Raw genomic sequence first — 13,982 nt, 5'->3', positions numbered from 1 at the left:
TTACAAGGCGATTTTTTGTACCACTTTGTAAAATGAGCAACTGCAAAAGCGTGGATCCAGTGGGGGTATTTATAAAAAGTGGAGTAGGTGAGCCTCTTTTTTACTCAATTAGTTCATGTGTTGGAAACTGTGTACCTGCACCAAATTTATTACATATCGCAGGGTATGTGATAAATATTGTGCTGATCAGTTCTTACTTTACAAAGAAGTGCTACAACCGCAATTCTCCAGCTCACCGTGAGTCCTACCCGCAGCACGGACCGTGCTATAGCAAGCACCAAACTGAGCGAGGAAAAGTAGGAATGTCCAGCGCGGGTAAAGTGCAAAATAATCTCCATCTTTATTACAGGGAAAAAGGTTATGCTGGCTTTAAAAAGGAAAACTGTCAGCTTTCTCCCCCCGCACTAACCAGCGGTACTGGCTGATGTGCGGGGGACGCTGATCAGTTTGATGCTTACTGTGCCCGGATCCGGCCGATATCTTTGTTCTTCCTTATATGCTAATGAAGTGCTAACTGGCACAGGCGGGGTAACTGGCACTCTGACGTCACCGCCGCCAGCCGCAGTGCCACCCAGCTCATCAATATTACCTAACCCTATTGATGAGCTGGGCGGTGCTGCGGCCAGTGGTGGTGACGTCAGAGTGCCATTTACCCCACCCTGTGCCAGTTAGCACTTCATTAGCATATAGGGGAAAAAAACGAAGATATCGGCAGAATGGCCGGGTGGATCTGGGTCCCCTGCTATCAGATAACTTATCCCTTATCCTTTGGATAGGGGATAAGATTTCTAGCAGCGGAGTACCCCTTTAAGGACTCCTGTAAGAAGCGCTTCAAAATCTTCATTGAATAAGCACCAATTCCACTTCATTTTAGCATGGAGCAGAAATAGGATTGTTGCTCAAAAGTGCACATACCCTGATAGCTATGCCATAAAAGTCTCTGATAGAAACACTGTGTTACATCACTATGAAAACCTTTGTTGATATACAGTGATGTAAAATGTTATTGAACCCACAGGTGTCATTTTTTTCAGGGGAAAGAATACATAAGACTACTACATTTTGCATTAACATAGACAGTAGAATTTGGTATATAGTTTTATTGTGGTGTTTCACAATAGCCTTATTTTTAATACAAAAAAAGCAAAAGTTTGAGTATACAGTATACATGAGCAGATATCCTCCAGAGCACTGGACATTTTACAAAGTTCCGAGAATGAATTGTACCAGATTAGATTCCTCCAAACACACAGTTGACAAGGTAGTGCATCATCTTCCATAAGTGACTGGCTTGTGCAGGACAGTAATGACACTTCTATTTGGCTATATAAAAAAACTTCACAATTTGTCATGGAAAGAGTGCTTTTAAAATGGTGTAGAAATGTATTTTACCTTTGCAGAGAAAACTATATCCTGACTAAATCTAACCACTCCCTGAAATCTTAACTTTTTTTTATATATCAACTGGCTCGAGAAAGTTAAACAGATTTGTAAATTACTTCTATTAAAAAATCTTAATCCTTTCAGTACTTTTTAGCTGCTGAAGTTGAGTTGTTCTTTTCTGTCTAAATGCTCTCTGATGACACCTGTCTTGGCAACTGTCCAAAGTAGAAGCAAATCCCCATAGTAAACCTATTCTGCTCTGTGCAGTTCCCGAGACAAGCAGAGATGTCAGCAGAGAGCACTATGGCCAGACAGAAAAGAACAAGTCAACTTAATCAGCTGATAATTATTGGAAGGATTAAGATTTTTTAATAGAAGTAATTTACAAATCTGTTTAAGTTTCTGGAGCCAGTTGATATATAAACAAAGTTTTTTCCTGGAATACCCCTTTAAGGAAGTAAAGTTACGGATAATCTATGGGTATATCTCACCAGTATTAAAAGAATGTAGGTTTTGGTTTAAGCCCCTTTCCTGAAACTAATGCAGATCTGGGCTCAAGGATCACTGGGGTACACAAAGGTTTAAGCTTTTTTAGGCAATATTATTCCTATCATAATAGCAGGTGGAATAACACCTTCAATATATGAATGTGATGTATATTTTCCAGGATGTTCTTTATTAATAGTATATCTACATATAGTAGCAGGGATTAACTATCCCTTACAAATAATAGTATATAGGGGAATTGCTGTGTTACCTTCAGAGCTCATGTTTATAGGAACCTCACTGATACCCCTCTAAATTACTTTTGTGCTAATTTTGCAGCCAAAGTTTGGCCACTATTATCCAATAGACGCCTAGAGTTAGCCAAATTGTGAAAGAGGCATAAAGTAACACTAGGGCTTCATTTATTGAAACATTACATATGAGTTCTTCACAAATAGGAAAGGTGGGGTGAATAGACATAATATCCCAACTGAGCAGGGCAATATAGAAGGAAATCAAATTTCAAATAATTTAATTATTTAAAATAATTTATCAGCAAGGAAAAGGTCATCAGGTTTTCTCTCATTACAAAAGCAGATCCGATAATTACAGGATTCCCAAAGACAGTAATTTCTTTTTACCTGACCACCTATAAAAGATAGGGTTTCTTCTTTTTTTATTTATTTATTTTATTTCTGTTAAATCACTAGTAGACTGCAACGCCCCAACGGATGTCTAAGCAGTGTAAAACCGAGAGGATTGAATTTTACTAGGCTTTAGTGTTCCCATATGTTCAAGGCACCCTCGGGCTGTAAAGGGTTAATGTACTGTACAATGTAACTCCCTTTCTTTCTGCAGTATAAAGGTGCTGTCGTTCTTAGCCCACTGAAGCCATGATGGCATCAACTGGATACTCCTCCTTGCTCCGGGCTGTAACCTGCATAGTCACGGTGTCTGTCAAAACCAGCTTTGCACGTACCAAGATGTCATGGCCACCTCGAAATACACCTGCACAAGAAGGAGAAGGAATTATAGTAAGTGTAATTTTGGTATCCGTTCAGGTAGTTTACAGAAGGGTCTGTGTTTTTCTGCTACATGAAACAACACAGAACTCTGCACTATGTCATACAGCAGAATCCTGTAAAAATACATATACCACACAGACAGTCCTCCAATGCATACCCCCACGAGACACCTCCGATGCATACCCCCACGAGACACCTCCGATGCATACCCCCACGAGACACCTCCGATGCATACCCCCACGAGACACCTCCGATGCATACCCCCACGAGACACCTCCGATGCATACCCCCACGAGACACCTCCGATGCATACCCCCACGAGACACCTCCGATGCATACCCCCAAAAGACACCTCCGATGCATACCCCCAAAAGACACCTCCGATGCATACCCCCAAAAGACACCTCCGATGCATACCCCCAAAAGACACCTCCGATGCATACCCCCAAAAGACACCTCCGATGCATACCCCCAAAAGACACCTCCGATGCATACCCCCAAAAGACACCTCCAATGCATACCCCCAAAAGACACCTCCAATGCATACCCCCAAAAGACACGTCCAATGCATACCCCCAAAAGACACCTCCGATGCATACCCCCAAAAGACACCTCCGATGCATACCCCCACGAGACACCTCCGATGCATACCCCCACGAGACACCTCCGATGCATACCCCCACAAGACACCTCCGATGCATACCCCCACAAGACACCTCCGATGCATACCCCCACAAGACACCTCCGATGCATACCCCCACAAGACACCTCCGATGCATACCCCCACAAGACACCTCCGATGCATACCCCCAAAAGACACCTCCGATGCATACCCCCAAAAGACACCTCCGATGCATACCCCCAAAAGACACCTCCAATGCATACCCCCAAAAGACACCTCCAATGCATACCCCCAAAAGACACCTCCAATGCATACCCCCAAAAGACACCTCCAATGCATACCCCCAAAAGACACCTCCAATGCATACCCCCAAAAGACACCTCCGATGCATACCCCCAAAAGACACCTCCGATGCATACCCCCAAAAGACACCTCCGATGCATACCCCCACAAGACACCTCCGATGCATACCCCCACAAGACACCTCCGATGCATACCCCCACAAGACACCTCCGATGCATACCCCCACAAGACACCTCCGATGCATACCCCCAAAAGACACCTCCAATGCATACCCCCAAAAGACACCTCCAATGCATACCCCCAAAAGACACCTCCAATGCATACCCCCAAAAGACACCTCCAATGCATACCCCCAAAAGACACCTCCAATGCATACCCCCAAAAGACACCTCCAATGCATACCCCCAAAAGACACCTCCGATGCATACCCCCAAAAGACACCTCCGATGCATACCCCCAAAAGACACCTCCGATGCATACCCCCACGAGACACCTCCGATGCATACCCCCAAAAGACACCTCCGATGCATACCCCCAAAAGACACCTCCGATGCATACCCCCAAAAGACACCTCCGATGCATACCCCCAAAAGACACCTCCGATGCATACCCCCACGAGACACCTCCGATGCATACCCCCACGAGACACCTCCGATGCATACCCCCAAAAGACACCTCCAATGCATACCCCCAAAAGACACCTCCAATGCATACCCCCAAAAGACACCTCCAATGCATACCCCCAAAAGACACCTCCAATGCATACCCCCAAAAGACACCTCCAATGCATACCCCCAAAAGACACCTCCAATGCATACCCCCACGAGACACCTCCAATGCATACCCCCAAAAGACACCTCCAATGCATACCCCCACGAGACACCTCCGATGCATACCCCCACGAGACACCTCCGATGCATACCCCCACGAGACACCTCCGATGCATACCCCCACGAGACACCTCCGATGCATACCCCCACAAGACACCTCCAATGCATACCCCCACGAGACACCTCCAATGCATACCCCCACGAGACACCTCCAATGCATACCCCCACGAGACACCTCCAATGCATACCCCCACGAGACACCTCCAATGCATACCCCCACGAGACACCTCCAATGCATACCCCCACGAGACACCTCCAATGCATACCCCCACGAGACACCTCCAATGCATACCCCCTCGAGACACCTCCAATGCATACCCCCACGAGACACCACAAAAACATAGTATGATAAGAGCCTTAATCAGTTTACATGTTAGAGTCACTTCAAAATAGCTTTTTCTTCTTTTACTAATCTGGTACTGATCCTGAGTTACATCTTAAAAGATAGTTCAGAGCTGCAATCACTATGCTACTGGTGGACTAACTGTATGTGCAGTATATTACTTAACCCCTTCATGACCCAGCTAGTTTTGGCCTTCATGACCCAGTCTGTTTTTTCAAATCTGACATGTGTCTCTTTAAGTGGTAATAACTTTGAACTGTTTTTACCTGGCAAAGTGAATCAGAGATAGTTTTTTCGAGACACATTGTACTTTACAGTCACCCCCCCGACCTACGACAATTTCAACATACGATGGCCTCTTAGAGGGCATCGCATGTTGAAGGCGGCATCAACATACGATGCTTTTGTATGTCGGGGCCATCGCATAAACGGCTATCCGGCAGCGCAGACTGCTTCAGCTGCCACCGGATAGGTGTTTAAGGTGCTCCGTGTGCTCCGGTGACTATCACTTATAGGTCCCCGGCGCTCCGGACCGTCCTCTTCGGGATCCCCTGCATCGCCGTCGCTCTCCGCCGTCATCATCAGGTCGCTGCACACGCCATTCCCTCATCCAATAGGAGCGCCGTGCCTAGCGACGTGATGACGGCCATAAGGAACGATGATCCCAGGCAGCGGAGACTGTCTGGAGCGGCAGGGACACCACGGGGACGCGGCGACAGCGATGGATGGCGACATCCAGGGCATCGGTGACAGTCTGGAGCAGCCAGGACAGGTGAGTATACGATGGTTTCAACAAACGATGGTTCATTAGGAACGAATTACCATCGTACGTTGAGGGACCACTGAATATTAGTGGTAAATTTTTGTTGATACATGAAGCGATTTTTGTGAAAATCTTTTTGATGTTTGAAACTCTCTACTTGTAAGAGAAATAGTAATGCCAAATAAATTTAGTTATTAATTCGCATCCAAAACATGTCTACTTTATGCTGGCATCATTTGTTAAACATTATATATATATATACACACACACACACACACACACACACACACATTTTATATTATATATACACACATATATTTTATTTGTACATCTGTTCAAGAAGCTCCCTCCTAGTGTCTAGTGCACAAAACATGCAGTTGTACAACTAAACAGCTCCTTTACAAAAAAAAAAAAAAATTTATAAATAAAAAAAAGTGAAAGTGCAACTAAAGCATGCCGGCTGGCACAGCGCCGGCAGCTCGGGGCGGGTAACGGACACCGGGGGAAGGGGGACAGGTAAGGGACACTGGGGTCTCCTAGCAAAGCAGTGTGTCCCGATCCCTGTGATCGGGACATGCACACTGCACTGCTCAGGATTTTTATGTGTGAAATGCTGCCAGATTTGACTAGCTGATAGGAGCGATTGCTGTGAGGGGGGGGGGGGGGGGACGAAACCCCCCTAGGTTATCCATCTTACCGGGTGCGGCGGGATGCCGCGTGTAACGGCCAGTATCTGCATGACGTACATGCACGTCATAGGTCGGGAAAACCTTCCCGGTCATGACTTACATGTATGTCATGGGTCGGGAAGGGGTTAAAGGGGTACTCCAATGGAATTTTTTTTTTTTTTTTTTTTTTAATCAACTGGTGCCATAAAGTTAAACAGATTTGTAAATTAGTTCTATTAAAAATCTTAATCCTTTCAGTACTTATTAGCTGCTGAATACTACAGAGGAAAATTATTTTCTTTTTGGAACACGGAGCTCTCTGCTGACATCATGAGCACAGTGCTCTCTGCTGACATCTCTGTCCATTTTAAGAACTGTCCAGAGTAGGAGAAGATCCCAATAGCAAACATTTGCTGCTCTGGACAGTTCCTAAAATGGACAGAGATGTCAGCAGAGAGCACTGTGCTCGTGATGTCAGCAGAGAGCTCTATGTTCCAAAAAGAAAATCATTTTCTCTGTGTTTTCAGCAGCTAATAAGTACTGAAAGGATTAAGATTTTTTTAATAGAAGTAATTTACAAATCTAAAGGAATATGGATACCGCTCTCACCAGCGCCGGACACCTCTCACACCTGTGCTGCGGACTGCCGGCACCGCCTCCGGCAACTCCTTGTGCTAGAAAGAACTCCGTCCGGCACCAAGGTATGGGGTAAAAAAGGCTTGTCTTTATTTATTCCACTGCAGGATACATACAGATAAAGATGTTTAGACATCTTTATCTGTATGTATCCTGCAGTGGAATAAATAAAGACAAGCCTTTTTTACCCCATACCTTGGTGCCGGACGGAGTTCTTTCTAATTTACAAATCTGTTTAACTTTCTGGCACCAGTTCATAAAAAATAAAAAAAAGTTTTCCACCGGAGTACCCCTTTAAAGTGAACTGATCCTAAGTTAGTCTTTCATTAACTCCAGAGCACATTTACAATTCTACAGACTTCACAGCTAAAACCCGGGCATCTCTTGCTGTTTTAATGCAAACTCAAAATACACAACTCTAGATATAAACTGCGATATTCATTCTCTGAGATATAATATAATATATATATATATGCAACATTCTCTGTTGCATATAAACACCTAGCCAATTGGATCTAATTCAGAAAAAAACATACCTGCGAGATACAAAGTGTGTGCATTTTTGTTTTCTGGTACTTTATCCGACCTCTCACATGGCTGCATTCCAAGGAATTTTATTACATTTCCAACTGCATCTGTAGATAAAAAGGATCAAACATATTACATTTCAGGATAAGGCCCTATTCATATCATAAAGCAATTCACAGGGGGTACACATTTAAAATATAACCTTTAATCAGATGCTAAAATCCCCAAAACACCCACATCAAAAACACACACAAGGACAATGCCAGGGGCACAAGAATATAGGGGTAAGAGTTGATACGACCCTATAAGTGTCTAGACTGTGTTAATGTGATGCCAAAAGGCAAAGTCTAGACAACTGGGATTTTATATAACGGGGTGCAGGGGTATGACATCTGGCCGAAAGGTGTATAGAAAGTACTAGCCCTATTAATCCCTAACAGGGAGATGTCGTGTGGTCTGCCCCTGAAACACTAATCCACTTACACCCATTAATTTTCCCTATGCATTTATAAATCTTCAACATTCGGGCATGATTTCTGGCACTATGCTTTATACTTTCCCAACATTAAAGGGGTTATCCAGGAAAAAAAACTTTATTTTATATATCAACTGGCTCCAGAAAGTTAAACAGATTTGTAAATTACTTCTATTAAAAAATCTTAATCCTTTCAGTACTTCTGAAGTTAAGGTTGTTCTTTTCTGTCTAAGTCCTCTCTGATGACACGTGTCTCCGGAAACGCCCAGTTTAGAAGCAAATCCCCATAGCAAACCTCTTCTAAACTGGGAGTTTCCCGAGACACGTGTCATCAGAGAGCACTTAGACAGAAAAGAACAACCTTAACTTCAGAAGCTCATAAGTACTGAAAGGATTAAGATTTTTTAATAGAAGTAATTTACAAATTTGTAACTTTCTGGAGCCAGTTGATATATAAAATAAAGTTTTTTTCCTGGAATACCCCTTTAATTACTCACTTGTTCTATCTGTCCCCACAGAGATTCTAACATGATTTTGGTTTATGACCCCTGATACTCCACTCCGTAGCCCATTTGACCTCCAAACGGTTAAATACCAGTTTATAATCATATCTCTTGTTTACTGACAGCACCGCTGAATACACCCGGCGCTGCCTAGCAACGCCGGAGCTTAGCATCTTTCTTGAGCGAGCCCACGGAAATTTTCATTCAGGTTCCACAAGTGGCGTGGATGCTTGACAGTGTGGGTTATTCTCAACTCAGACGCTTTATTTAAGAGTCGGGAAGCGCCGCACTCAGACAGCCAGGACACCCATCGGCTGCTGCGTCTCTCACCACTGCGGGAGCGCTGACTGGGATGTCGCCACTGCGGCCCGGTGAACAGCGAGTACTATGGCTGCCGGGAGCACATTGCTGCCGGTACCGCTGGATGCACACATTGTCTGTTTATAGGTTGCTGCGGTACTCTAAATACTGATATTGTTACTACTTAGATGATTAACCCTATTGTCGTGGTGTGCACTGTTTACCTTACCCCCCATACCTTATTCAGTGTGTATTTATTGCTGTAATTGTTTTATTGGTCTGTGTAACAGTTTGGAGCTTTGTATTTGGTCGCAAGTATGCAACAGTACATGTCGGCATACCTTATTGCTGATATAAAGAAGTACAGCCCAAACATAATGTGAATGGGGCTCTAACTGATACAAATAAAAAACAAAAACAGATCAAAAGATGTTTTACCTTCCAAAGTTTTGATTGTGGACAAGTTGAAAGTCTCTTCTTTTTCAAATTCATCTCCCACTTCCTCCCAAGCTGCACCAAAGTTTGGCTTCAGAACTTTCTGTATGTGATCCACCACTGTCACCTCAATGTCTTCCAGCTGCAGAAAAAGAACAAATATTTTAAACCACAGTTCAGTGTAAAAACTTAGTCCCATCAATAAGTTACCAATACAGTAACCCCCCGACATGCGATGGCCCCGACATATGATAAAATCGACATACGATGGCCTCTCAGAGGCCTTCGCATGTCTATGTCAGCATCGACATACGATGCTTTTATATGTCGGGGCCATCGCATTAACTGCTTAAGCTGCTGTCGGATAGCAGTTTATGCATCCCTGGCAGGTTCGCTTACCTATTCCCGCTGCTCCAGGTCCACTTCGCGATCCTCCGGTGTCTTCCGCATCTTCTCCAGGGTCCGGGCCTCGCTTTCCGGCGTCGTTATTACGTCACTACGCACGCCGCGCAGCAGCAGCGTAATAACGTCACCAGAAAGCGAGGCCCGGACCCTGCAGAAGATGCGGAAGAAGCCGGAGGATCCCGAAGAAGACGCCGGAGTAGCGGGACAGCATCGGGAGCCCCTGGGACAGCATCAGGAGCGGTGAGGACCTGGTCCGGAGCGACAGGGACAGGTGAGTACAGCTTCCTATACTTTACATTGCACGGATCCCTCAACATATGATGGATTCGACAAACGATGGGTCGTTTGGAACGAATTACCATCGTATGTTGAGGGACCACTGTAATAAGTGCCTTTTGTTATGGACAATTTTTTGAGATGTTAATCTTCCGTAAAAACAAGCTCTGAGCCTCCACAATTTTCAAACATTTACTTACCACATATTCATCGTCATAGCCCTCCTCCTCAGATTCACCAGTGTTAGGATCACAATCCTTAACAGTAAACTTCAACATGCAGCTGAATGTACACGAATCTACACAGAAAGGAGCAAATCAAAATAAATACAAATTTGGCGCATTTTTACAATAGATGGTCAAGATCACAAAAACAAGTAATATTTATTAGATATTCTCTATATGGTACAAAGATATATGTCTCCTATTAAAAAGTGTTTGTACTTTGTAATAACATCACTCATTTTACCATAAAATGTATGGCAAAATCTAAAAAATATTTGTGTGGGGAAATTGAAAAGAAAACCTAAATTTTGCAAAGTTTGGAGGGTTTCATTTTCACGCTGTACACTTTGCGGTAAAACTGACATGTTTATTCTGTGGGTCAATATGATTAGAATGATACCCATGTTTACGTGCTTTTCTATTGCTGTACTGATTTTTAAAAAATGCAAACTTTTTTATTACAATATTAGTATGTTGAAAATTGCCCTATTCTGACTCCCTATAAAACTTTCTCATTTTCTGTACACAGGGCAGTAGGAGGGCTAATTTTTTGTGCCATGATCTATGCACCACTTTTGCATATATGTGACTTTTTAAATCACTTTTTATAAATTTTCTTTGGAATGTAATGTGACCAAAAAGCAGCTATTTTACACTGTTCACCAAACAGGATAATTTAAATTATATTTCTCTATGGGAGCCCCGAAGAGACCGGAGTGCTGTACTCTGGAATCTCCGGCGCGCCCATAGAATTATATAGAACAAGTGCCGACCCCAGCACATGCTCCTCTCAGAAAGCCAGGAACCGTTCAGGAGATTGCACAGGCATAGCACTGATCAGTTATATCAGCGATCTACTTTTCTGGTCTGCTAGAAGGCTAGATCTGATCCTAGTGGTCATGCTGCAGGTGATCAGATTATTCATTGGAACGCCCGCATTGCTGCAGATGCCGTGATCAGTATTGATCATGGCATCTGAGCAGTTAATGGCGAACATCAGCAAGATCGCTGATGTCCGCCATTACCAGCGTGTCCCTGGCTGCTGATAGCACAAAGGCAGGGTAGCTCCTGTGCTCGCATCATGTATAGGAACGTATACATACATCCTGGTGCGTTAAGTACCAGCGCACCAGGATGTACATTTACATCCATTGTCCTTAAGGGGTTAATGACTCTGCCAGTAACCATCAGGCAGGAAATGTCAAAGCAGAAGGAATATCACGTATAAAAATTATCAATAACAATTCCCTCACAACTGTAAACAATCCTTACATGCAGAAAGATCTTCTTCGGGTATAGAGACCAAAGTATAGCAGGTTCCAGGCTGGTTGTAGGACAGGGCCTTAACGGGTACACAGCAGATGACTTCATATCCCTCTATTGGCTCCATCTGTACAGTGACATTCTCCAGGATCTGATCATTTAGTGTATTGGTGCAATCAAACTATGAAAGACACAGATGTCAGTAAACGCTGATATCGGGCTTAATACTGTGCATAAAGTAGCAGCAACTCAGCAAGTCTTACCTGGAACACTATGTGATTAGCAAATGTATGCTTCGTGCACCGCACCACATATTCTGTTTCTGATTCAGTAAGGGCAATGGGTTCAGGAGAAGACTTGAATAAAGGACCAAGGTTTATAAATTCTGGAACAGCAGCAAGTTGTTCTGAAGAAGAGTAAAAAAACAATATTTCCATATATGTACAGCATACATAATATAATGCATCCATAGTTACAATTTGTACATGGAGTTTCTGGTTAACATCAATAAAATAATCATATGCAAATATTTAGATATTTAGAAACAAAGATCTTCTGACTATGTCTGACACAGATACATAACTCTTTACAATAGAGCTGGTGTCAACTAGATATTGGCAGCATGACTGGTTGTCTGGTAGTAATCAGTTATATGTTCATCTTACCTTGAAATATGTCCTGCCTACTGGATACTACTTTTTCTGGTTGTTTTACTGCTGCAGCTGGCACATTTTCTAGTAAACAAGACACAGTATTAGTCAGTGCACAAATCTAGTACGTTCACATAAATCACTGCAGAAGTGACACAAAAGTAACTTGTTACTTACCCACCACCTAAAACCTGTTTGTAGCAGACAGAGGTGAGCAGAGAAGAGCCAATGGACTCTTTTAAAGGGAAACTAACATCAGCGTCACCCACACTACTGGTACAAGCAAATAGTGCCGGTGACGTTGAGTACACTTGTCTTTACTGTTTTTTCATGCATCTGATCCTTAGATATGCCCAATTATGCAAACTAGGTGGTTTGGTGCACTCAGTGCGTTCTTTAGCCCTCAGGTGCACTGGTATGGCTTGTTCCTGAAAAACACCCACTTTATAAATATTAATTTCCCTGCCCCTATGCATTCATGCCCTACATGCCAACAGACCTCGCAAATGCAGCGATATCTCCAGCACTACTGTCTGTTCCCTGAGCGTCACCGCACATGGGCCACTTCCGGGCTACACCCAGAGGTGGTAAGTGGAGGAACTGTGACGTTATGCAAAATGCTTAAAAGAGCCTGTCTAGCTGTTTTAGGCTTCCCGACGATCTCCAGCTGCCACGGACAGGTAGTAGAGGGGTCCCTCAAACTTAGGATGGAATCAGATCCCAGAGTTTGGACCTGAATGTCAGACATTTATGGTATATCCTAAACATTTCACAAATGAGATGGGCATACCCCTTTAAATGATGATGTGTCATTCCTACTTATACAATGTATCTATGTATGGTCTGTGTCTGTTACTGCATGCCAAGTGAAAGGTCCTCTAGCGTACTACAGAAGCAAACCACTTTTTTTTTTATCTCAGACAATACTTTGAAGCTTTTAATGACAGAATGGACTGCTTGGTCCCTCACAAAACTACACTACCCAGTTAGGAGGGTGGGAATAATGACCAGACGGGTTCATAAACAGCAGTTTCACATCAAAAAGTGTTATGGATTGTCCGATGATCAGATAACAGACCTGCTCTCTGTTCTGTGATGGGTGTTGTGGCCAATGGTACAGACTTGAGGTCAAATGGCTTTTCCGTAGGATCCAGCGTGTATTGATGTAATGCCCGCTCCAATCCCGGAATAGACACTGTTAACCCTGTAATGATGGCAGAATTAGAAAATGTCACAATCACTTCTAAAGCAGAAAGTAACTATGAATAAAATGACACAAGGTCAATGATTCCACACACCATTAAGAATGTAAGAAGAATTCAGAGCTTTTTGTCTTTGCTCCAAAATGTTCAGATAGAATGTAGCTCGGTCTCTCACTTCATTATCATCATCCATTACACACCTAGAATCAAGCACACGTTATCAGTGAAGCTAGAACAGAGGATTCCAAGATGAATCTCCTAATATATTAATACTGAAAAGTGCCATAATGTTATATCTAAAAACAAAGCTATTGTCCATAGGCTGTGTCTAGAAGTGAATAAGGCAGAGCTGTAGTTTCAGAGAAGACTAGAGTGGCACTGTTTCTAGGAAAATTTGCTTGGAAAAAAAAGGTATTGCAATGCACGACAAACACATTCAAGTACCTTCTCAATAATACTAAAACGCTAGGTAACATGTCTTCATTTTGGGCACCAAATTTGGCCAAAGCACTGACAGCACCTATGGAGCAAAATTAGAGTATAGGTATCAACAGTGAAATAGGAATTAAAAGTTAGGATTTCAACAAAAACACAAGATCCTG

The 13,982-nt window shown here is 43.3% G+C and overlaps 1 protein-coding gene across 1 annotated transcript in view; it reads right to left on the bottom strand.

Moving 5' to 3' along the window:
- Positions 1-1,076: 1,076 nt before the first annotated feature.
- The window catches only part of COPG1 (COPI coat complex subunit gamma 1), a 39,065-nt gene continuing 26,159 nt past the window's right edge, over positions 1,077-13,982 (bottom strand). The window contains exons 15-24 of the mRNA XM_056524828.1: positions 13,825-13,900; positions 13,477-13,580; positions 13,257-13,382; positions 12,194-12,262; positions 11,792-11,934; positions 11,538-11,709; positions 10,242-10,339; positions 9,364-9,502; positions 7,656-7,754; positions 1,077-2,877 (exon numbers count right to left, since the gene is read on the bottom strand). Of these exons, the coding sequence (XP_056380803.1) occupies positions 2,747-2,877; positions 7,656-7,754; positions 9,364-9,502; positions 10,242-10,339; positions 11,538-11,709; positions 11,792-11,934; positions 12,194-12,262; positions 13,257-13,382; positions 13,477-13,580; positions 13,825-13,900 (1,157 nt within the window). The 3' untranslated portion in view covers positions 1,077-2,746. The remainder of the gene's footprint in view (positions 2,878-7,655; positions 7,755-9,363; positions 9,503-10,241; positions 10,340-11,537; positions 11,710-11,791; positions 11,935-12,193; positions 12,263-13,256; positions 13,383-13,476; positions 13,581-13,824; positions 13,901-13,982) is intronic.

The sequence above is a fragment of the Hyla sarda genome, chromosome 6 (assembly GCF_029499605.1).
Source record: "Hyla sarda isolate aHylSar1 chromosome 6, aHylSar1.hap1, whole genome shotgun sequence".
Classification (NCBI taxonomy): domain Eukaryota; kingdom Metazoa; phylum Chordata; class Amphibia; order Anura; family Hylidae; genus Hyla; species Hyla sarda.
The sequence above is the reverse complement of the archived record's forward strand: the minus strand, read 5'-3'. Positions and strand labels throughout refer to the sequence as shown.